A 25,941-nucleotide genomic window follows, 5' to 3' on the forward strand; every position below is an offset into this window, starting at 1 on the left:
TACACCAAAAAGCCTCCCAGCCAGAGAGGGGTAGGGAACCCTGGTGCCCAGGAGGATCAGGTGAGGTGATGTAGTGAAGACATCCAATGCAATTTCAAGCTCTGAGCTCAGCTTGATGAGATGGGATTTTCATGTGGTTCTCTGCTTTGTGATCACTGTGGGTTACACAGCAGTGGAAAATCAACACCAGCATCAATGGTGTCTTGACAAATCTGCCCTGCTTTTTGCCTGCAAGTTGTGAATAAGGGCTGGTTCATTATGCACAAGTCCTTGTGCAGCGGTGTTGATCATGCAAATCCCCTGTTGTTCACTTTGATGTGCCTTTAAACTACAGTCCTGACACTTTGCAAGATTAAGAATAAGGGGTCCTCCCCTAGTTGCAGTGAAAATGTTGGCATTTTGATTTCAGACTGGCTGCTGATGTCAGTGGAAGTTAAATTTTTGCACTTTTCTTCGATGAATGTTTCCTGTTCAAGCAGAAAATGCACAGATTTGGATACGTGTATGCTTACACACATATATGGAACCATATACACGTGTCTAAGCTTGAAGAGGTTTCATAGTAAGGCTGTCAACCATCATCACAGAGCAATAAAAAGTGATAAATAAGAGAACCCTGCTGAAATACCATCTGGCAGGTAGGATGATGTGTCCCTTGAAGTTTCAGCAGAGCAGCATCTGCAGACACACACACAGCCCAGGGCTCAGGGAACAGGACAGGCTCACACGTTCCTGCCAGCGTGGCCTCACTGGCATCTCACTGACACCATCTCTCCTAAGACACAAACTGTGCACATTAGGAATGACTGCAACATGTTCAGCTAATAACAAGGAAGCAGGGTTCAATACAGAGCTATCCTTGAATCATGCTGCTCTTTAAACTTAGTATTTCTACCTATGTTGTTGATTAAAACTTTTTGTCAGGGAAGGCCAGACTTGTCAGAGGGTGCTGCTTCATCCACCCCAGCAGGTATTAATCCTTCCCATGTGCAGTGCACAGTGTGTGCTGTGCAGCTCCTGCACATCTCAACAGCCTATGTGAGATGTCTTTGATGTTTTTTGCAGTCAGAGGGTGCACCCACAGGCATCTTATCTGTGAAGAGTGAATGCTGAAGGGATCCAGTGATGTCCTGGCTGTGTGTAATGACTGCAGAAACACTCACTGGCCTCACAACTGAAAGAGAAGCGAATGCTCCAATGAAGATAAGAGTCATGTTCTTTGGAAACAAGGAGACAAGGAAGCAAACACAATTTGGCACTTGCTGCAGGTATCTTGAGGCTTCCAGCTCTACCAGCACATGGAGAGAAGAAGGGATGGTGGATATTTCTGGTTTGATTTCTTGGGAGTCTTTTGATGAGATCTTCTGCTGATCCAGCCTGGGGGGTGGCTTTGAGTGGAGCTGTCCCACACTGTGTGTTTATCATTTAATACCAGGAAAAGAAAAATCTCTCCAACAGTTTTGCTGCCAAACAACTCAGTCAAAGGGAAAATTTCCTTCCCTTTTGTTACCAGAAAATTCATTCCTCCTGAGATCTCTCCTACACACCCTGATATCATAGAGGATCACTTGACTGACCCAGGCAGTGGAACACTGCCCTTGATTAACAGCAAGCAGGGTCTTTTTTGGCTCAAGAAGGGCAGGGCTGCCCAGCCCAGGCTCGTTCCCTCTTACAGAGCTCAAAGAGCCAAGGAGAAGCAGGAGATGGAGGCCAGGCTCTGGTGCTGGTAATCCCTTCAGCATGTGAGGCTCCAGTGCCATATGCTGGAGAGTATTCACGACTCCTACTCACAGAGAGATGGGAAACAGATCCAAACACTCACATTTCCAGGCAGGGAAGGCACGAAACAACTGCAGGCTCCTGGCAATCCCTGCAGCTGTAAGGGTGACAAACACAGTGTGCTTTGGCTTCCCCCTTGTCGGAACCCAGGACACTCCTCTGACTGCCCAGGATGAGTCAAGACCCTGGCAAGGGGCTCAGAGACCTTGGCATGAAGTCAAAAACACCTGTGCCTTTGGTTTTAACCCACGGAAAAAATTACCAACTTTGCGTGACGATTTACAAGCTACAAGAGTTTGAGTAGAAGGATAGTTAATTTGTCACAGGGTGAAAAAGGAGAATTTTTGGATTTTAGACTGGTGATTCAAGGGGCAAGATGGAGGAATCTGGGTATGTCCTGTCCTTTCTTCTCCTTCTTCTTGTCCTCCACCTTCTGCTGTGATGGTGGCACTTTTGGATTGGTTTAGAGTAGAGGCAGACTGTCTAACATAGGCAATAGGTATTGGAAAATTATTGTAAATAAAGTACCCATAGTTTTTAGTATGAAAAGTTAACACCACCCCAAGGGCAGGCAGTGTGCCACAACTCGACGTGCTGGACAGATCTCAGCTGGTCAGAGAAAGAATGTTATAGACAAGGAAAAATAAACAAGCCTGAAAAGCAGAACCGACCAATCTCAACTTCTTTGGTCGTGGGGTTGGGAGAAAAAAGACTTTCTACTACCTCAGGGTCATCTCAACCTCAGAACCCCGACCCCCCTCACCTTCACCACGGTGACCATGCCCTCGTTGGTGACGGGGTCTGTCCGGATGGTGAAGTGGCCCGAGGGGTCCCCGCTGATGATGCGGTAGATGGCGTTCCAGTTGGGAGAGTGCGGCTGGTCCCGGTCCATCACCGTCAGGTTGGCCACCACAACCTCCACTCTGTTCTCAGGCACTTCCCCGGAATACTGCAAAGGAAAGACAGGGGTGGTCATGCTGGGAGCTTTCTGTCCATCCTCACACCTCTCTCCCCTCCATCACCTTGCCCACTGGGAAGCCAGTCCTGTGAAGGGGACCATGGAGTTATTTGTAATGAGCAACACATCTCTTTTTCAATTCTGCTTTTCTATGGAAACACTGGTTACTGAGAATTTTACACTTTCTGTGCTGAAAGGCACTGACCCCCAAGAGAACACTGCATTGCCTTTCCACTGCTTGAGTAAGGTGATCTGTGAAAGAGGTGAATGGCTCAGATATTCCCTGCTTTACTTCTGTATGAATGCCCTCTGGGATTCCAGTAGGTTGGATTTACAGAATAGCTTTCTGAACTGCTTCCTTGGTATCTGAAATCACATCTCGAGGCAGATCCACAGCTTGGTCCTCAGGTTTATGAGGAAAAGGCGAGACTTTTCCTATTTTTTTGCTTTGAGTATTTCCCCAAAGCCTAACTTCACCTCTCAGCCCAAAGGAGAACAAACCCACTATTGCACAGCCACTGCATAAGATTCAGCAAATGCTCCAAGGAATCCAACAAAAAAAATTTCTTGATATTCTTGCTCAATTACAGCAACTAAACAGTTAACTGTCAACAGCAGGGGAAAATGGCATACTGAAATGTCTGAATTTTTTAGGATGACTATCTCCATTTATCCCAAGGTATTTTGCTTCACTCAGATTTCAGTGATGGCATTTTATTTATTTTTCAGTGATTTTACTTCATTTTATTTCTTTCTTGCCCCTGATTTTGTCTCATTAGTTGAAGTGTTTCTTGTGATTTTGCCACAGCCTTTCCTGGTGTTTAATTTTCTCATTTAGCACTGATTTCCATGGAGCATGTCCCGTTCAGGCACATCCTGACACATTAACTCCATTCTTTTCTGCTTTCCAGTCCCTGATTTATCTCATGGCTGATCAGGGATCCTGGCCTGTGAACACTTCCAGTGTTTGGGGCTCAAAAGCTGCCAGTAAGACACATTCCCAAATTTTCAACTGTCCCCATGTCTCAGCACTGCCTATTAGCAGCACTTGCAAATCAACACTCTGATTGACATATGGCAAATTAAACACTGGGGAAGCGCCGGGAGCGGCTGGCTCGGAGTCTGCAACTGAAATTCTGGCCCCAAACTGCAAGAGCAGAGCACTTCTAAAATCTAGCCTTTGGTGTGCACAAATGCCAGGTTGTGTAAATGATAATAAATCACTCCTTTGTTAGCACAAGAGTTCGTTTCCCCTCCTAACACATCCCCATCCTTTGGCATCTCTCCGTTACGGATGCTTGTATTTAGTATATATTATTTCACCGCTGACAGTGAAAATATTCAATCTGCCTTATGCTAATGTAAATTTAAATTTGCCCTTTAGTGGTATCCTGAATGGCATCTTGCCCTCTTTTCTGCTATGCACCTGTCCTAAACAAGTTTTCATTAGTGAATGCAGATGGCATCTCTTTCCAGCCATGCCGAGTGGTGGGGAAGAACAGTGGGAAGCTGCAGGATAATTCTTATTCCACTACATGCTACAGCTTTTCTTTTCTCTTTATTTCCCCTGATTTCACTTGTTCTTTACCCATTCTCTTGCCCAATTTGGAGTCTCTGCGGCACACAGCTTAAGCAAGGGAAATATATGGAAATTTATCAAAAGCCTCTTGAAAAATCCATTAGATTATGTCATATGTACACTCTACTATCAACCTTGTCTGAACTGAAGCAGATTAGTTAAACAGGATCATCTCTTCCTAAATCCACCCTAGTTATTGCCCATTACATTAAATTAATGTTGTATGGCATGGCAGCAGTGACAAACTGATGAGCCCCCAGCCTCTTTTAGGCTGCACTGCTGACAACGAGGTATCATACTGTAATTCCAAAGGAGTTAAACACTCCGTAAAACCATCTCAAATCTTCAACCCTAGACCACAGATTTCATCTGTCAATCCTAGGCTTATGCCCTGCAGAACCAAACAGAATTAAGTAATCAAGAAGAAACCATCAGCTGCATTTAACCCATTTAAGAGGGCCAGTCCTGTACGATCCCTGAACACCTTCAGTAGGTCACAGCCCAGGTGCTGCCAGTGAGTTAGGGTTACATGGAAAAGCCCCACACAACAGATTTCACAGCAGCTCCTCTAGCAGCCATCACAACATCTCTTTTCAGCCCACAGTGATAGAGCTTACACATTTTAAAACATGAGGTTGTATTAAAATTTATAAATACACAAGCACGTGCCAACATAAAGCCGGGAGGAAGATCACAGCAGCTGTAAAGCTTTTCTACTGGGGTGAATAGCACAATTCTCAGCACATCCCGGGCAATCCAGGAGTTCATCCACTTGTTGTTGACCTCTGTTAGGTAAAGTTAGGAAATTATCAGTCCTAAGCAGAATTGAGAGTGGATACTGCTTACTGTGCTTATAAAGCAAAGTATTATTCTGAGAAGAACAGAGCATCTTCACTGGAATCAAAGGAGCCATCCAAAGCTATTCAGGGTAAAAAGCAAATCTTGGAGAGATGTGCCATGAAGAAAAGAGTAATTTTCATCAGCTACAGATCAGCAGCTACTGGGAATTCAAACTGGAGTCTGCCTTTCCTCCCTCTCACACTCCCCCACTATCATTATTATAGGTAAATGCTGTAATGTGTATTGTCCACAATTGTCTTTACCTTTAATAAAATTAAGTAATGACATTAAATTACACCTGCAAAAGGAAGGATGGCAGCTCAAAGCTACCCACACTTCTTTAATGTCATTCCCTCCCTACCCTTGAGTAATTCAGTATAATGAACATCTTTCACTACGCTGCTTTCCAGCATTCCCTCTGCTCTAAGTTCTCTTTCATAAGATTACAATTGATTTTCAAATAAAGAGAAGCATATCTATTCAAACAAGGTAAAACAATGGGCAACAGAGGAGCTGCTGGAGTAAACACAAGATTGATAAAGCAGTACTTGACCTATACCTGTAGCATTTACTCATATTCCCCTGTATTTCATTTAGCTTCACTTTCAATTGTTGCATTTGAAGTCCTTGATTTCCAGAAAAAATTTAAAGACCACTCACAAGGACTTCTCTGGCTGATTGTTACACACTTCCCTTCCCTTCTCAGGTAAGGATTCGTTCTGAAACTGGCATTTCCCTTTAAATTATGTGGAGTATTTTTTTCTTCCCCTCCTACGAAGGCCTGTGCTGGCAAAGCTCCTTCTCCCACTCCCTTTGAGCTGGCCCCTCTGAAGTTATGCCCTGCTGAAAAGGAAATAATTCATTCTGATTTTTGGGTGGGTACCAAAATTGGTTAATCCCAGAATTTGTCTTTCGTGTCATTTGGACCTGACAGCACATAAACACGCAGACAAATATCATTCCAGAGGAGAAAGGGATTGATGTGGGGGACAAATGATTAATTCACACCATGACTTGACTTTGTGCAATAAATCTGGAGTCTGGGCAGTGAAGCCATGCACAGCTGAGTAAAACCAATTAGCTGCTGCAGCCACTCCTAGGGAGGTGTGGGATTGAGACAGATAACACAAAGATAATTATTCAGGCTTCCTTCTAAAGGGAATTCCTTTTATTCCAATGTTTTTACTTCTTTCCCTGGCTGGTTTTGCTAAAAAGCTGTGAAGGCAAAGACATGTTCAGATCAATGTCTGCAGGAAAGATCTTTCTGTTGCCTCCAAGACTGGCTAATGATGACACAGCATTTGTTCCAGGCAGCAGTGGTTTATGAAGGCTGAATTGCCTGGACAAATAGTGTTTCAGGACCTATAGCTATGGATTAACAGAAGAATAAGGCCATTATCAGTCTGACTGATTAGACTCTGAGCCCCTCCCCTGACAGACATGACTGCTGCAAAGGACTGAATCTTCTCTCTAGGTCTCTTGGGATGGGAGAAACTGAAATGAGAGTGAGTGCATGTGGTGGTGGGGAGTCCCATCCCTCCCCAGTTCCTGCTGCCACGCTGCCCCAATATGAGACAAGGTGATGTGCAGCCAGGGATCCCAGCACTCAGGGGGCTCCACTGGCTGAATAAAACCACAGCTCCTCACGCTTCAGGACATCCACTCAACCCCACGCTGGCATCCCAGGCTAGGGTTTACCTTTTCTGCTAACAAAGATTCTTGAAAAGCAGGAAAATTAATAAACAACTGTGGTCTGGTTGCAGCAGTCTGTGTAAAATGGGGGGGGGGGGGGGGGGAAGGAGAAAATCTCCTAATAAATCATTAATTGTGATGTGCCTGCCCAACTGCAGCATGGAAACAAGCAAATGCCATCCTAATTGATTGCTTCGTATTCCATCTTTATAGGCCTGCATTTTTTATTGTGTGGGTTGAATGAGCCCAGAGGTGTAAAAAACTTCTAGATTGTACTCTGCATATCTGCCAACTTGATATTTAGATCAATAAGGCTCTTTTTTTCCCCCCCCTCTACTCCTACTACTGGTAATTTAGCTTTTCTTCCTAGCAGACTAATTGCTGTTTTCTTAAGCCTTACTATCAATTCTGTGACCTTTAATTTCCAATATTGTTTTCTGTGGGGATGGCTGTGCTGGGCTGTGAGTTATCCCAGCTCTCAGCTGCTGTGACAGTCACACAGGGACTGCCAGGGTCTCCTTCCACTGTGTGCAAAGGAGACCAGGGGCTTGCTGAAATCCCCACAAAACCCCTGTAAAGTCAGCCTTATTTTGAGATGCTCATCTCTGGTTTTATTAAACTACTCACTCTGGTGAGGTCTCGAGTGATGACCACTGATGTTCTCACTCATTTTGAGGCTGCTCTGCATTCCACCAGCCAGCATCCCCTCCATAAACCTCTGGGCTGTTGTTTTTCCAGTTTCATGGCCACAAAATCCCCTGCACTGCAGCATCCCTGCTTCACATCCACGTGGATCTACTCCAGAGTCCATGCATGCATTCATACCCGGCTGCCACGGTGCTCCCTTGCAAAGGAGCTGCCTGGGCTGCAGGCATCACCTCGTGGTGGTCAGGCAGGAGTCAGCCCTGCCCAGCCCACTCAAGGAAGTGCATGACAATGACCTCACCAGCTTGGAAAAGATGCTTTGGAAGTTCTGCCCTCCTCCTCAGCAGTTTGTGCCATGAAAGCAGCTCACCTGCCTGCAAAGGAGCCCCCTCAGCTCTGAGCATGGTGTGACACCCACCTGCTCACAGGAGTTTGTGCAGGAAGCTTCAGTGATGCTCAGCGTGGTCTCCATGTGCTGGTTTCTTTTTCTTTGGAAGAGTTTGAAAAACAACAGCAAGGCTTAAAGTTTGGCACTTCTGAAGCTGATCCCAGGCTGGAGCACAGACCACCTCTGTCGTGTTCCTGCCACAGGTGACAGCCACTGGCTGCTCTACACTTTGTCTCTACTGGTGTCATTTTTTCAAAATCTCAAGTAATGACTAACTCTGGATCAACATACTAATTTTACTCTTTGAATATGAAGACAAAGCTGGAGCAGAGGAGAATAAAGCAATACCCTCTCTTTCAGAAGCAGGAAAAGGAAACCCTCTTACTTCAGACTCTGGTGTGAGGAAGGAACATATAGGTTTCACCTTGGTTCAAAGACTCTTTGAGTACTTGCCAGGAGTTCAGAGCACATAATAGTAAAAGGATATTAAAAAAAAAAAAAAAAAGTAGTTTGCATATCTAACAAAGAGCACTAATTTTTTTTTCATTATCAGATGTTACATTCTTTTGATATTATGAAAAGATGCTGCAGAAATGATGACACAAGACACCATTCTGCTGCAAGATAACAATTTCCAAATAAATATATCTTAAGAAATGAGGTTTGAAGTTTGCATAGAAATTTAGATATTTTATAAAAATGCATTACAACACAAAGGAGGTTTTTACAATGTTCATATGAAAGGTTTAAAAAGAGATTAAAATTATGTCCTTGGAAGGCATATAGCCCTGTCAAGAAAAAAAAATTCTACATTAACCCATGTAGGAAAGTTGTACTTTATCTCTATTTCAAAGGCTATAAAGAACCACTTTAATCAACCTACTTGACTTTGGGGACTTGCACATCTCACTGAAACTCATGAAATCTGGCATAGTGTGGTTTCCAGAACACAAAAGCCTTTAATCCGTAAACCGACACTCTTGTACATTCAAATCCTGATACTATCTCCTTGTTAGGAACAAAAATTGTGAATTTATCCAAAATGGGATCTCATCTCCTCTAAATGATGTAGCCTTTGCAACAGTGACCTTTAACAATGGTTATACCCAACAATGAAAGATTTTATGTCAGGAACCAGTGGAAACAATATACATTAAAATTCTGATCTGATAGCACAGCCCTTTATTTTTCAGTTTTACACAAGGATCCTTTGAACATTTCATTTGCTCTCTTGTCTAACATACCTTTGTTTCTTGCCCACGGAATGAACAGCAGGAAAAGGTGGCTGATACTTTTCTGCAGACTATTTGATTGTCAGGTGTAATTAGTAATGCTCTCTTTAAAATAGAGACATAGATTTTAAAACAGCTGGAACTGCCTACAAAGCCTCATTCTTAAAAAAAACCCCTTATATACATACATTTATATAACAGAATATTTTTGAACAGATACATCATGGCTCTACAGCGCTTGACAGCCCTATGCTTCCCTTCATGTGCAGATCCAAAGGCTGAAGTGACTTGTCTGTCTCCTGAGGCAGCTGCAGAACGGGCTGGAGCCATGCCCTGTGCTGGGGCAGAATGCTGAGAAAATCATTAATTCATGTGTTGCTGGATAAATCCATGAGGTCAGCCTGGATTAGCCTATCGATCTCCCCAGTGCATTGCCACAGAGCCCCGTGATCCTCGCTGAGCTGCCAGGCTGGACAAGCCCCAGGAAGGCTGGCAGGGAACTGGGATGAGCTGATCCCAGCACGGCTCTTCCCAGGCTCTGAGCTCCGCTGGGGAGCCCAAACAGCTTTGTATGGGCCAGGGTGAAACATGCTTCTGCTTCCCAGCTGGGCAGCCCCACCACCTCAAATGAAACCACCATGGTTTAATGAGGCTCTCCAAGGCCAGGTCTGGGCTGAGGAGGAGAATTAGAGCATTTTGTATATGACCAAAAGGAAAAAGAGGCACAAAATCTACAAAAAACCATGCAAATTTGAGGGAAATGCTAGAGGTGGAAAAAATGTCAGACAAGAAAGGTGATACCCTGACCTGGAATTGCCAAAGCAGTGCCCCCTGCCTCCCCCAGCACGGCACGGGGGAACTTTCCAATGTACTTTTGCTCTCTAAAATAACCAGCTCCCTAAAAAGAGGATGCAATCAATTCATTTGTTGGCACGTCCCTTCTGCAAACTGCAAAGCAGCAAAAACCCACGCTGCTTTGAACAACACTCTGAAAACAAGATTTTCTTAATTTACATGTAAACCAGAGCAGCAAAAATTGAGTGAGAGAGCTCAGCTCCTAAGTGAGCAAAATGTACTCCACAGGTCTGGCTCTGTATCTCTTGGTGAAATGTGTCTAGGAGGGGATGTTTCAATTCAGGCACCTGTAATAAAGTTTCATAAAGAAGGGCCTTAAGCTGATAAATCTGGTTTAGGATTTTCTTATTAACTGCCCATTCCCCATAATGAGTTTTTAATTTAATTTTTTCAGATTTTAAGGCATATGAAAGCTGCTCATGTGCCTCTGGGATCTCAAGATGGGTATTTGGGAAAGGAAGAATTATGAGAGTACTGAAACTGAGTTTTACATATGCTATAATCCTGGTACTGAGATTTCTAACAAGTTTCCTGTGCAGCACAGCTCAGCCCATCTGCACACTGACTCCTGCTCAAACTTCCTCTGCACTGCAATTGGAATCTCTGTTATTTCCAGAGTAGTCTCAGAATTAGCACACGGGGAGTTTTGAGTTGTTTGAATGAGTAGGTTGGGACTCCATCATCAGGCCCTGGAAGACCCTCTGGTCTGGCCAAAAAAAGGGTTCCTGACTGGACAGAATCTTGCAGGAGAAAGCCACTGAAGCAGGTCTTTTATTCTGAAAATGTGGTTTATTCTGCGGTTTAAAGACATGATTTTCTGCACTGGTGCCACAATGGACATTTCTTTATGTCCTTACTGATGCTTAAAATATAATGGCAGTGTGTGCCAGCAGAGTGAGAACCTCACTCACAGGAGATTTGTGCCAGGGCTCCTGCAGGAAAGGATGGAGTGCCCAAAATCTCAGAGTTACAGAATGGTTCATGCTGGAAGGGACCTGTACAGGCCACCTAGCCCAGCTCTCTGCCACCTTCACCTAGGTGAGCATCTGGCATTCTAGAGAAATGCCTGCCTGTTTACAGTAACTAGAGCACAGAAAACACTGCATTAAATACTGTGTAATTAATCAGCCTTGCCATGAAAAAGTGGCTTCTTGCTGAAATTTTGTTTACAACATTTCCTGTGGAATGGAGCAGAGGAATGCAGTGAGAAACACAGGATGTTGGGTCAAAGAAAAAATGGGTTGTAAATTCAGGAAAGAAAAGACTATTATTTCTCCTTTTAAATTTTTTTAGCAATTAAAACCTGTTATTGCACTATGCTGAAGAACTCTGCCACACTCAAAAAAACTTTGTGAAACCTTTCAACCATTCTCTGATTTTAACTGTCTGTTCTCTGTGTTGTGACCCCTTCTTCTACAACTGGGAAGCTTTGAGACATCCTGGACAGTTAGAAAGATTTGATAAGAAAAAACTCACAGCACTCCCAAATCCTTTGCTAAATCTCCCTCTTTCTTCCCCCACAGCATGTCACTAAAGATTTCATAAGTGAAATGTACTTAATGAAGTTCCAGATATATATCCTCTTAAAATGACAGTCCTCAGAAGCAACTGTTTTTAAAGCAAAAGAATATTGAAGAATTAAAAACCTGCAGACCCAAGGAAGTTAGCCAACCCCAGGAGGGGATTTATTTCACTGCCTTCCAATAATGGAGTCACAGAACGTATTTAAATTTCCCAGCCTTACACCAGTGCCTGAGATGCTGAGGACTTTAGAGATAAAGAAGTAATCCAGCACAAATGGGTGTTTGCCTGGACATCTGGCAGACATGGACATGCCAGGCCTGTGTGGATATCCAGCCTATCCAGGATGGTGCTGGGTGTCTACATCCAGAAAACTGAATGAGATTCTTCAAGGCCAGGTCTGGGTTGAGGAGGAGAACTAGGATATTTTGTATATGACCAAAAGCAGAAAGAGGCACAAAATCTACATGAAACCATTCAAATTTCAGGGAAATGCTACAAGTGGAAAAATGCCAGACAAGAAAGGTGGGTAGATATGTGATACAGGAGCATCAATGTCAGATTTCTGCTTGAAACTGCAGCCTGACTGACACACCAGAGATGATGGGAACAGCATCTGACCCCACACACGGATCTGGTGGTGCAGCCCAAGACAATTTCCAGGGCAGCACAGCCCAGAGTAACAAGGGCATTTCCCTCTGACAATTCCTCTGATTGCAGAGATTCTGCCAGGGACACGTGGCCCTGTCACACCTGCCTGGAACCTCCTTCTCACCGGGCAATTCCATGGAAAGCACGGGGCGGGGATGTGGTCTGGGGCTTCTCCCTGCAGATCCTGCACAGACTGAACAGGGGAGGAGAGGGAGGAGAGAAATCCCTGCTAAATGAGACACTGAACCAGGAGACAGCTCTGCCAGATGCTCCAGTGAGAGGGTTGATGACAAATGGGGACAGTGAGCAATGGCTGATGGGCGCTGCTGTGGGCTGTCTGTGCTTTGGTAATATTATATGGTATTTAATATTAATTAAAATTTAAAATATATTATTAATATAATTATCTTACAGTATTAATTATAATACTAACCCAGCTGCACAAACCAGCAGGCTGGACAGGCAAATAGCAAAGAAACTGATGTGTCACACCCGTGCATTGCTAGGTACGTCCGTGGTGCTGAGGATGGATCTGCCAATCACCCTGTGAGTGACAGCTGCTGAAGCACTGCTCAGCCAGGAGAGTTCCAAGAGGAACCCATGCAGGAATGCCCAGCACATGGAATCTGTGCTGCTCCTCCTGCCTCTGCCTCCCGTGAGGTGCTGCAGCTCCAGCTGACTGAGATTACACTCTGCAGCATGGAGAGGAGGTTATATTATTCTTGATTTTACACCAAGTACTACATGTGTCCAATCTGAGAGAGACCAATAGAGTATTTTTTAATATCCCCCCCCACTTTTTTTTTTTTTTCATGACAGAAAATTGAAATTTGTAATGGAACTATCGTTCTTTTTTTTTTTTAAATCACTGGTCTTTGGCAATTTTAAACTCTGAGGTCTGAAAAATTCATTACCACTAACTTCCATCAAGGGTGTTCCTGAAACCAAAATTACTTAATCAACTCAATTTAGCTTCTTGTGTAGACCTAATTCAGAAAAACTTTATCTTCTTGAATTGTTATTGCAATTAATTTCTCCCCCCCCTTTTTTTTTTCTGCAGCAGACGACATTTCAGTAATTAGATATTCTATAAAAATGAGTTATTCATTCAGAAGAGCTTCACTTTTATATTTGATTAATCACATTACCACTGAGGTCTGGGTTTTGTCTCCAAGGAAAGTTTAATGACCTCATTTTAATCCTTCTTTTAACCACCAGGCAGGTATCAATGAGAAGAAATAAAATTATCTTCTTTTTTCTTTTTCTCTGCTTTATTTCACAATCTCGAGATTACATTTGATGCTTTTTCTGTGTGACTGACCCATTTAGAAGGAAGAATCTAGCTGATTCCAATTAGGTTCAGGGCAGAATCAGGCTAAACAGAGCCTTGAACTGTGCCTCAATAACTAATGCTCAGTGTAATGGAGAGGAACCAGAACTGCTTTACCACGTGGCAGCCAGTTTAAAGCTCTGTACATGATTAATTTAGTGATAATTTGAAAATGAATGTACTGAAAGGAAATACACAAAACAAAAGGCACTGTAAATTTAGGTTTTGATTAATGGGGTATATTAGGAAGAGACTTCCATCAAGGAGATGACTTTTTTTTAAAAAATCAATGCATATATACCCACACAATGTAATGGAATAATTCATATAAACCACAATTTATCTGTGAGTAGAGACTTGGATATGATTGATGATTGTTTCCCTGGCATCAGCATCTATCTATGCTTTGGATCCAGCAATATGCACATCTATATTTGGTATTTATACATATACATCTCTGTATCTCTATCTGTTTTGCAGTCTCAAAGGTATCTCATCCTTTCTGTCATGTGTTACACTGGTGTAAAGGCTTAACAGACATCACAGAAGAGGCTGATGCTTTTTTCATTAAGACATGAGGAATTATTGTTTTCTCATGAAGTGAGAAATAGCTTTCATTGTAGATGAAAGAGGTGATAAAATAAAGAACAGCACAAGAGAGAAGGAAGTGTTTCTTGTGTTCCCCAGCACAGCACTGAAAGGGCCTCCAGGCACTCAGAGATGCTGTGCCTGGGACAGCCCCAGTGCTCCCAGGGAATCTGCACCTGGAGCTGGGGATCACCCTCATCGCTCCAGAATGAAATTGTGTGGGCACCTCACCTGCTCAGCCCCACTGGACAGCCTTTCACTGAGGTAGGGACCCATCCCCAAAGGCCAGTTTGACTCCAAGGGCAGATCAAGATGTAAATAATTTCCTAATCATGGTTAACCTGTGTGTCTACAGCTGCAAAGCCCTGGAATAATTATTGTGGTGAGTTCAGCACAAGGCTGTAACTTGTGCTGAAGAATGAATATTGCTTCTCCTTGTGCTCTGTTTGTTACTGCTACCTCCCAGCCTAACATTCTTAATCTGAATTCATTGTTCATGGCAAAGGTTGTCACCAGGACATGCAACGAGAGGCAGAAAGTCCATTTCAATTTATAAGCACTGGGGTCTTATTTAGGAAAACTAGACTGATTTGTGGTTTTTAAGACTTCACTGACTGTATGTTTAATGGAAATGCACACAGAATTAGGTAGATGCTCATATACCCAAATGCTACTGGGCATATCTGATTCACTTGAATATAATAATTTATTTCAGTTAGAGGCTGACAGCTCTGTAACAGCCCAGGCTTTGCTGGGTAGTTTGGCTGAGCCTCGTTTTCAATGGAAAATTGCAAGTGAACACAGACATTGGGGAATTTCCATGAAAGCATAATTGATTTTTAACAATAAAGCCTGTCTGCAGGACTGTACAGAACTCAGGGTTTGTCTTCAGCTGTAAAACAGCACAGTCCTGCACATTCCCTCACCACAGCACTGTCCTTCCCCTTGCCAGCTCTGACCTGTGCCACCTACTTGAATTCTGCCTCCCGTGACAACTGCCTCTAAATTATGCTACAGGCAGAGTTTTGATGATTTAAAAACGCTCTGATCTGGGCTAATCTACATCCAAATGTCACTGCTGACTTTCTGAAAGGCACAGGTGTAGTGACAGGACAGTGAGACCTCAATGGACAGCTACATATGCAGCTTTAGTCTGTACACTGGCAAGTCATGTACACAAGATTTAAGCCCTTAATCTTTTCCAAGGTCTAGGAACAGGGAGGAGGCAGGTGGACACATGCCAAGGTCTTGGGAGATAGCAAGCTATCCACTTTCACTAGTTTTTTCTTGGATCAGCCTGTTAAGACTTCTTTTTAGGAAGCCCTCGAAGGCATCCTGGTCCAATTTTCTGCCTGTAGGAAATCCCAGTGACATCCCACTCCTGCTGGGTTCTCCCTCCACAGTGTAAGATGAATTTGTAAAACATGAGCATGCATGTAAAAGGGATTTCTCATAGCATTCCCATGTTCCAAATGCTTCTGGGGACATCTGCCTATAAATGTGTTTAGGAAACCCCAAGGCAGCCCGATGTGGATGCCAATTTTGGTTTCCTACGACCGTTAAATAACATTTCTCCAAAGCAGACCTATTTGCATCCCAGTCACTTGGAAGTCACAATCTTTCAGCCTGAAGGAAGAGCTGAGGTTTTCCCTGCTACTTTTCTATTTTGAAGCTCACTGTTGAAAATGGAGCTCAGCAGGATCTGACTGAGGGGGCCAGAGCCCAGGCGAAGCATTCACCCCTCTTGCAAAAAAGTCACATTTTTACAGTTCACATCAGCTATTTCTGTGCAGTGCTGCTCTTGCATAGGTTGATGCACAGCTATATTCTCTCCTCAAACAAACAATGAATGTGAGAACAAACACATTGAGAACAAGGAATACAATTTTAGGTTATGCTTGTTTGCTTTGTTTCCACAATTTTGGCAAGTTCACAGAGCAGGAGGCTAAGTGAGAGTTACACCATGGCTGTGAAAAAGGGAACACTAATGTCCTTGTTCAAGGCACTGAAACTGGATTATTATACCCAAATTGGGTCAGAAGAATGAAAACTGAGCAGGGTTAGCAAGACAACCAGGGAAGGGAAGCTGAAAAGCAGAAGGGGTTGGAGGATCTTGGCTTGTTTTGCTTCATGGAATGAAGTACACTAGTAAATCACAGGGGAGAGAAAACGGGAAGAAAACATCAGAATGGGAGAAGGAAGAACTATTTCTGGTAAAGGCAATGCCAGCAGGGCAGTGATGCTCTGAGAGGATCTTCACTCTCAAATTCCAAAGCCCTTCTCAGGATGGGCTCATTAACATCTCCCACAGCACTGGAGGAACCAGAACACCTGCACAGAGAAAGGTCAGGCATTTTTGGCAGTGTGGTGCCAAAACCAAGAAGCCCTTTTAACTTGGGTTAACTCTGTGTTCTTTTGTTCAGGAAGCACGGAGCTCTCCTCTGCAGATTCCAGCACTGCCTGATCCAGCCCAGCACGAGCCAGGTTCACTCAGCCTCACTGCAGCAGCCAGGGGTGAGCCTGCTCTGACAATATTCATTAAATAGGACAGGTAGAAACTGGCAAGAACTGCTTTTCCCAACGTGCTTGCAACAAGGACTTGCTCCCTCACTGATTAGCCAAGTCCATGCTGTAACCAGATTAACCCTACCCAAAACCACCTCCCTCCTGCCCCAACACAGCCTCTCTGGACTCAGGTTACTCCACACCAGCAACTCTGCTTTGAGTCCAGCCAGTCTAGGCCAGGCAAAGGCCAGCACTCCCTGTGAGCTGGGAAGCACCCACCCATCCCCAACAGCCCAGCCCTAGACCTTTGGAGCTGTTCCTAACCCAGAGTCAGGATCAGCCAGCGAGGCAGGGAAGGGGATGCTGTCCTAGAGCTGCCTCTTTAAAACAGACTCCACTGGATTCAGCTTTGGAAGAAGAGATTCTCAAAGCAGTGACAAAGGGCAAATTTTAAAGTAGCTTAAAATAAGACCCCCTAAGGCTGAGGAGCTTAAAGAACTTGAATAGCCCAGTTTCTTTTCCCTTTCCTTCCCTCCAATTTTTTTTTTAAAGAGGTTGATTGCCAGGCAGGTTTACCCAAGAATTCACAAACTCGAGTCATCATCAGCACTTTAGCCCTGTGAAACAATATTTTCCTTACATGGGCTACTATAAAAACAAGTTCTGCACAGTAGGCAAATTTAAAATAACTTTTAATTAACATTTCAGACACAGAAGTCTGATCATGCAAATTCATCTGCGTCTCCTCTCTGTGCCTGATTGTTCCTGATTGAATACGATAAAAATAGACTTTGTATGAGTCAAGTGTAGGCATGGATTTCTTTCACTTCTCCTCCCCTCTGATTATGCATTTTCTTAGATAAAGTGGAAATCCTTGAATGGCCATTAACAGTATCATGGGTCAGACTGGAAAGGGCATTCTGCCTGAGAGGAGTTAAAGATTTCACTGGAATTAGAAGTGCTCCTCTTGTGAGCAACAAAGATGCTTCAATCTTACTTAAACCTCACCTGAGACTATCCAGCATTGTTCTGTCTCAGATGACTTTTAATCTCTGAAACACCAACTCTGATTTCACTGCATCCCCTGTATCTGAGGTGAGCATCTGACCAGAGGCAACGGATCCATATTAATATGGAAAACCCACAACTCATTTGCACACAGGAGATAAATATTTGAAGGGAGACTGAGGAATTTCCCCATAATTAAGACATGTCAGAGGACATGACCCTGTTATAAGTAACAAGGACTCTGGATAATGGAGAGCACAGTGATACCTTCATCTTACAACAGTAAGAGAGCCAATAAAAATGCCTACAAAGCCTTTGTAACACGGTCCAGTTAAAATGTCAATATTTTACAACAGCTGGTGACTTGGCAGGTGCAAAAGCCACCAAAAAATCCACAGAAATGAATGAGTCACAGAAACCTGGGCATGGAGGATTAAAATACCTTTTTCTATGGCATCTGACCCAGAACCTGTGGGCATGGGCTGGCTGGGCACTTTGAGGAGTCAGTCTCTTTGGCAGAGAGAAAGAGTTGCCTCCCTTCATTTATCTTTGCAAGCAACAATGTCACACAAAGAACACAACACTGTGGACAGGCTGAAGTCCCTTAGATAGCCAGAAGAGCATTCCCTGGGTCACAAACCTGCATTAAACCACTAAAAATGCCCCAAACAGCTGCCTGTGATGTTTACAGAGTTTCAGGGCATGCTCCACTCTTGTGGCATCCCTCAGGAGACACTTCCCCACTGCTGGCTGCTCTCTGATGCTTCTCAGCACAGGCACAGGTAGCACTGCAGATCAAAAAAACATTCACCATCACAAAAAAGCTGGACAGGACCAGAGGAGGCACCTGGTCCTCGCTGTGCCCAGTGCCTTGCAGCTTGATGCAGGTAATTCCCATGACTGTCAGGACTGGCCATGCTGATGGAGACTGCCCCTAGAGTTAACAGCAGACCTGAGTTCCAAATTGTTTCATCCAGAGACTCTGATTTCCTTCCTCCCACATAATTTCAGAAAACTTTGTGTGAGAAGGTGGTGCTCCTTCTTCCCCTGCCTTCCCTGGACCAAAGGATGTGAATCCCAATGACATCAGTTTTCATGGAAGCACCCAAGAATTCTGGAGTTTTACTGAGGTATCTTCATTGTGTACCTTTAAGGATCTTCTCTGTAATTTTATTGCTCTTTTATCACTTCTCATCCAGCACTACACTTTGATGCCAGCCCATCTGGTATTTTGGATGTCCATTCACCAACACACCTCTGCTGGAATTCCACTCTGGAATTGCTGTGCCTGTGTCTGAACTTGCTCATGGTCCATGCATGCAGCCTCTTCCCCCTGCCCTGTGCTTGGCTGCAGACGTGCCCTGACTCTCTTGACCATCACAGTGGATGCTTTCCTCTCTCCCACCCCGTTGTTAAATTTTACACAGCAACATTAATTCCTGCTGCTGAATACATGAGCTGTGACACCAGCGTGGTGCAGTGTCCTCCTGAGCTACATTCCCATCCAGAAACGATTAAGTCTGAAACCACCCTGGCTGAATGACAGGTAATTTAAGAGCGCTATAGGGTGGGCCTCTGTATCTGTCTGGGATGAATACAGCTCCTGAGTTCCTCTCATCTGGCTGCTTGCCAAGAGCAAGCCACAATTCCAGTTATTCAGTCCATTTTTGTTTTTACAGCAGCATCTCACTACAACTGTTTAAAATAAAAATATACAATATCTCTCCAAACAGTCCGCAGACTTAAAAGAGACCATGGGCTTTCTCACTCTCTGAGGAGCTATAGATTTCCTGGAAAGTGATTTTTGCTATTTTTTTAGAGGTGTTAAAATGCAGATCAGACTATTTGAGGACAGCGAAGATATTCAGCTCAGGCTTAAAGAAACTCATCAGCCTGATGCTGCTCCCTCTGCCAGTAAGAGAAAAAACATATTATACTTTCACACTCACATGAAATTCAGCCTGGCTATACCCGGGAGTATATCAAAGATATTTGTTTCCATAGAATCAGAAAGTATTATTGTAAAACACCCTTGGTTTTCAGCTCTTTATAGAGAAGTCCCATGTGCCACAATGTAAAGCCCTTTGGCCCTTGCAAAACTCTTTCTTCAGTGATTGAAATTAGAGAAATAATGGTAGACATCAACTCTGCTTAGAGGAAGAGTAGCATTTTCTAATCCATTTAACACAATTCTGTGGGTAATTCTCTTGATGGCTTTTATTCCTTCCAGGTTTAATACACACCAAGACATTAAATACTCAGAATTCACCTGAAAGAAAATTTCCATTATCCCACCTTCCATCAGCTTTGAGAAGTGCTTTGGAAAGCCATTACAATACACCACATCTGGAGGGGATGCTGCCCTGCAGAAGGCACCAATGTGCTCGTGCAAGGAACCCTGACCCAGCTCACACTGCTCCCCAAAACCTCACCTTGCACCTGGGGACAAAGACCCCAGGACCTGGGTCATGAGAACAGCCTGTGCTGAAGTGACATGGCCACTAGATGTCATTCCTTTGTCACTCAGGTGGAGGGCAGAGGAGCATTTACCTGGCAGAATGAAGTCCCCCCACACACCAGGGAGCTGCAGCAGTGCTGTGGTGCAAGGTCCTGCAGCCCCACAGACACAAACCTCCCTCCAGAGAGAATAATTCTGTCCTGGCAGCAGAAAGGACCACACAGCCCAAGACCTGTGCTGCATTTTTATGGCTTTTCATAACTGTACCATACTGAAGGACATCCTTAACCACAGCTTTACAGCAGAAAGACTGGAGTATCCATGAAGGACACAGAGCACACGTGTGCTGTTACATGCACTGCAGCAGCACAGCCTGGGGATTGATGCCCAGACTGAACACACGTTAGGTGTCCATTCTGCTGAGACTCAGGAGGAATTTAGTGCCTTTTTTCTTCTTGGAACCTATGTCCAAGTCACTGTGTGAGAAAATGCTGTTTGGGAGCTGAGCACGTCACAGCCCCATGTCCAGCTCCCCGTGGAGATGGGAAGGAAGGACCCAGACTCCAGAACTGACATGAATCCAGTCTGGGTCCACAGGGGCATAAACTGGGCTCTGCACGACTTCCTTGAGTTCTGTGACATATCTGCAGTTTGTAAGAGTGTAACTAAGGGGAAACTTTGGTCCTACGCTAATAAATATTTAGAGACCCTTTAGGATGGAATGAAAATTCAGAATTATATAAATAATAAAAACATTCCTCCAAGGATGTTCAGTGACTTGAGCACAAAGAAGTTAGACCACCTATATTTGAAAAGATTTGATGTCTATTTAAGATACTTCACTTACTGCTCCTTGTTGACCCTCCTATGAATTCAGACAGGGAGTACACAAGTATTTCTCATTTATTAGCATATAGACCTCTGCACTGCTCTGTGATTTCTAAATTTACCACGCACATTTCAGATGTTCTGCATCTATGGATTATGAAGGCTGGAATGAACCAGACCACATCATTTCACCTTCCAAATTTTCCTTTTTACCTTAACCAGCTCTAAAAATTTGTCATTTGCGATGTCTGTTTTTTTTCATCTTGCCCTCCAGGAATACCTTGGAACATATAAGAACAGAACAGAAGAAGACTGTGCTAATAAAACATAAGAAAAATGACTAAAACCAGATGTACTGAAGAATGTCTACACATTTACTGCCAGCACACACAAATACATCTGTTAGAGCTATCAGTGAAATACAAATTTTACCAGCTACCTGTTACCATTTAGAGTACTTACAGCCCTCTTGAAATCATATCCAAGCCATAAACCCCAAATATCTCTCACTGCTCAGGATTTCACTCAGAAGTATTAATAACTCTGATATGTCTACAGCCAATTGCTATGAAACAACTGCATCCTCTTTGGTGCAATCAGACATGGGCAGTTTGCCACATTATTTCAGCTCCTTCAGAGCCTTGGCCAAATCAGTCACCAAATAGTTTTGCTGGTTCATGAATCAGTCTTTTCCTTTTTCCTTTTTCTCCCCTGAAAGTCTTTATTCCACAGCTATCCATCAGAGCTCCTCCTATCTGCCCAAGCAGCTCGGAGAGGCAGCAGATATCAACACCCATGAATTAAAAGCAGCATGTGCATGCATCACCCTGCTGCTGTGTGGATACTCACAGTGCTGGTCGTGAACTCAGGGGGGTTGTCATTCACATCTGTCACTGTGATGATCGCTGTGGCCGTGTTTGAGAGACCATAGTTCAGATTTCCTTCCATATCTGTTGCTTGAACGATGACTATGTATTGTTGAACTTTCTGGGAAAAAAAAAAAGAAGCAAAGGAAAAGATGAGAGATAAAAATGCACCCTATAAAACACCTTGGTTTATTTTCCACATACAAGTGTGATCTTTAAGCAGACTAAAAAGTTAATTGGATCAAAAATGTTAGTAAAAAATAAATTCATTTTTCTGCCTAGTTTTTGAAGTGATTTTTGCATAGATTCATGGACATGACCTGTCTCATGGGAAAATAAAAGTCTTATGGGCAAAATTCCCTGTTTGAAGCTGACATTTTTATTAACTTTTAAGCATTTTCTGCAACATTAGCTTCTGTCTTCTGAAAACCAGTAAAAGTTTTGTTCATGTGTTTTCACTGAAAACATTGCTAAGAACATTATACCCCCAAAATTGACATCAACATTGCCTGGCAGCCCTCCAGCTCGTTCTGCTCACACAGTTTGATGCCCAAAATACATTAAAATGCTCTTCGTGTTTCAATCCTTAACACAATCTTGGTAAATAAGGAGAATTTAAGTCCAGTATGGAAGAAAAAAATAATTCAATGCAATAAACAGCAGTTCAGCAGAACTAATTTAAATTCCTGAGCACCCCCTACAACACAGCTCTCAAAGGAAAAAAACCTCACAGAGCCAGCCATAAAAATCACACAGTGAAGTTCTAAAGGATGCTGTAAGTCAATGCAACTGGAAAATAAACCTGAATAAAATAGGAGAGGCCATCTGATGTTGCATGTGTACATATCTTCCTGGGATCTCTAAGGAATATCTGCCTGCATCAAGAGAAGTCTCCTGATCTTTACAACTGGCCTCAACAATAAATTTTCATTTAGACCTGCAGAATTTACTATTGATTACTGTCGTGCCCACAGAGCAATTTACAGGCAGATAGGAAAGAAAAGCTCCTCTTCTGAAAAGCGGACAAAGGGAGGAACAAGAACCAGGGAAGGATCCAGCCAAAACTCAACAAAACCCTGCTCCTTAAGGCTGCAGGAGGCACATCAGAGAGCCCCAGAGGTGTGTAAAACAAGTGAAGGCAGAGTTTTATGCAGGAAAAGTTTTTTTGTGAAGTCAAGTGGAGGAGCTTTGGTGCAAAGAAAGACCAACTACCCCCAGAACACAGCTCAGGTACCCAGGGCTGCTCCTTCAAGGTGCCAATGCTACAAGTGTGTGTAAAATGTCAAATGTCCTCTGAAGTTTCAAAGGGCAAGAATTGGGTCAATCAGGTCCCTTTATTCCCATATAAACATCCTTGAAGTGCTGTAAGTGGCTAAGTTTTTTAATTCTTCTGAGTTGCCAGAATAAGAGATCTGCATTTTAGCTTTATCTTGATTCCAGGGCTTTTAATTGACCTGCTAAATTGACAAGACATCACACTTAGGGATCCATCAGCACCTTGCAACTGGAATATATTATGGAAATGCACTTTCATTATCTCTTTCTATCTTGTATAATAAAACATGAGGGAGAAACTATTGTTAGCCCTTGTTTTGCCTCACGCAAGAAGGTTCTGTTCATTACTCCATTTGTACAGCACTGCACAAGGCTGAAATGTCCTTATTAGTGAATGTAATTTCTATTTCATATCGAGATTTTACTTCCTTATTCTCTGTTATAGACTACCTGGGAGGCTGATGGAAGTATTTCCTAGCAGGCCAAATACTCTGGTTTAAATAACAGAAGGTTTAAATCATAGAAGTGGGGAGGATACTTAAAAAAGTAGCAGCAATCAGATTTCACATAAATGAGAAAAACACATCTGTGTGTGTGTACTCACAGACCCCAGGTTTACAACAGAGTTGTTTTCTGTAACAAAGCACTGTTCACTGAGCTCTCTACCCAGACAAATTCAGAGAACTAAATCAAAGAAGTTTAAAAGAAAAATGTTGATCAGATCATACAACAACAACAAAAAAAAAAAAAGAGGGAAACTGGCCAGAATTTATTAATTAGAATGTGCAAATGTACCAGCCACAAGAAGCTGGTGTAGAGGGATGGAAAGAAGGGAGGGATGGCAAAGGACACAGCACTTGTGCAGCAAGTGCAGGAAGTGAGAAAATGTGGGAATTACAGCAGATCCCAAAGGGATGGAGTGATCAGGCAGGACCTGATGGGAATGCACATGCTGGGGAGTGCTGGATCTCAGGATAGCCACTGGGTACACATCAGCAGTGAGCTGCTGGGGGAACCCCAGAGACATCCCCAAAGCTGCACTGATTTCCACCAACTGAACACAAAACTGTTGTGTAGAGCAAAAGCAGATTTGGATATGGAGAATGGTGTGGGATGTTGTATAGAACTGGGACATATGAAATCATAGAATATCTAGGTTGGGAAAGACCTTTAAGATGAAATTCAGCCATAAAGCCAACATTGCCAAGTCCCCCAAATGGAAATAGTCTGAGATCTGATCTGTCAAACATTGCCATCCACATCCAGCTCCACCCCAAAGGCTCCAGCACTGTGGGCATATAAGGGTGCTCCTTTCAAGTGCCCAGTTTTACTTTCTAACTAATTCAATCTCCAGTGAGATTGGCCCCAGCAGATAACAAATTACTGATTTTTTGTTTTTCTCTAGCTAATCTTTTTGCTTTTGTGCATTAAGCTGATTTTATTGAACTATTCAATCAATTTCAATTTCAGCATGTCCTTCCAATTTGTCACATCATCTCCAGGGGCATCTCAGTTTGTTGTCCTAATAGTATTATTATTGTTACGACTATTAAAAAAAAAAAGCAGCCTCATGCCCTCAAGCATGAGAGACATTTTCTTGATGGCATTTTGATCATACAGAATAATTCTCCTCTTCTCTTTCTTTGCAAAAATGACATTTTAAATAGCACAGGGCAGAAACTACAGCATAGAGGTAAACCAAAATGCTCCTAACATTTACTCTAAGTTTGCTCTCATGGGGATGCTGTGGAACTCAGGAAATGAGCTGTGGCCCAAGGGGGTCTAGACTAAAAACCCAGCCCCACTGAAGCCTGTGGGAGGTCCTGTGGCAAGTGTTTCTAATAAATTTTAACAGATCCTCGTGCTAGAGCAAAGCAAATGTGCTGTTTCTACTCCAGCCAAGGAAAAAAACTCATCTTGATAAGAGCAGAGCTTTTAGTCTGACCTAAAAAACTAAGGAGTTTTGAAGGAAAAAATTATGAAGGAAGGAATAATTAAAGGAACTGTGGCAGATCTAATCTGTCTGCTCTTCTGTCAGTCATCTGACACAGTGCCCCAAAGAAATATATCAGCTAAATTCCAGAAGATGGGAATTAGATGAAGGAATTTGTTAAGCAGGCTAATGGGAAAATTAGTCAAGGGCTTGGTTGAAAAGGTGCCTTGTACAGGAGGAATGGCAGCTTGGAAGAAGGGCAACTGAGTAATAGAAAGATGTGATCTAATGGCACAAAATACGGAAAATGCAGCAAGGCACCAATAAAACAAAACTTTCCTGGAAGTTGCTCTGTTGGACACGAGGAAGGAGGGCTGTCCCCGTGTCCCAGCAGCTCCCTGCTGTCCAGCAAGGAGGCAAACACCCTGTGTGCAGCTCTGAGCAGGGCACAGCTGGCAATCCTGACCCCCGTGCCAAGCAGCCAGGGCTCATCAGGATGCTGAGCACAAGCCAGGCCCTGGTGCTCTCTGCTGAGCCCCCGGATCCAGCCAGGTGCTGGCACTGAAGAGCCCATCACAGCAGAAGAGCCTGGAAGAGCCCGGCTTGTTTGGTCTAGCAAAATGAAGGCTGATAGCAGATATGATTGCTGTCTATAAATAACATCAGGAGGATAAACACTAGGAAGGCAAGGAAGCAATTTAAACTAAAGGACAATGTTGACACAAGAACAAATGGGTATGAACTGGCCATGAATAAATTTAGGTTGGAAATTAGTAGGTCCTTTACCAATAAAGGAGTGAGATGCTGGAGCAATCTAATACAGGGTCTGGGGAGCAAAAACATTCAAAAGAATATATTAAATTAGGGCAAAATCCTCTTGGTCTAGGTAGAAATTATGATAAATTGAGCTAAAGTAGAAGGCAGATCTCTTAGCATTCTCTGTGTACAAACAACTTTTTAGAAAGAAAAAGAAAAAAAACCCCTTTCAGTCCAAATAGCACAGACTGTTC

The 25,941-nt window shown here is 43.3% G+C and overlaps 1 protein-coding gene across 2 annotated transcripts in view; it reads right to left on the bottom strand.

Annotated features, from left to right (window-relative positions):
* Positions 1-25,941, bottom strand: part of CDH4 (cadherin 4) — a 417,925-nt gene that overhangs the window by 25,244 nt on the left and 366,740 nt on the right. For both annotated transcript variants that reach the window (XM_064391991.1, XM_064391992.1), the window contains 2 exons: positions 21,707-21,844; positions 2,543-2,728 (listed from right to left, as the gene is read on the bottom strand). In XM_064391991.1, coding sequence (XP_064248061.1) covers positions 2,543-2,728; positions 21,707-21,844 — 324 coding nt within the window. The remainder of the gene's footprint in view (positions 1-2,542; positions 2,729-21,706; positions 21,845-25,941) is intronic.

This window comes from Passer domesticus, chromosome 16 (genome assembly GCF_036417665.1).
Source record: "Passer domesticus isolate bPasDom1 chromosome 16, bPasDom1.hap1, whole genome shotgun sequence".
NCBI classification, from domain to species: Eukaryota; Metazoa; Chordata; class Aves; order Passeriformes; family Passeridae; genus Passer; species Passer domesticus.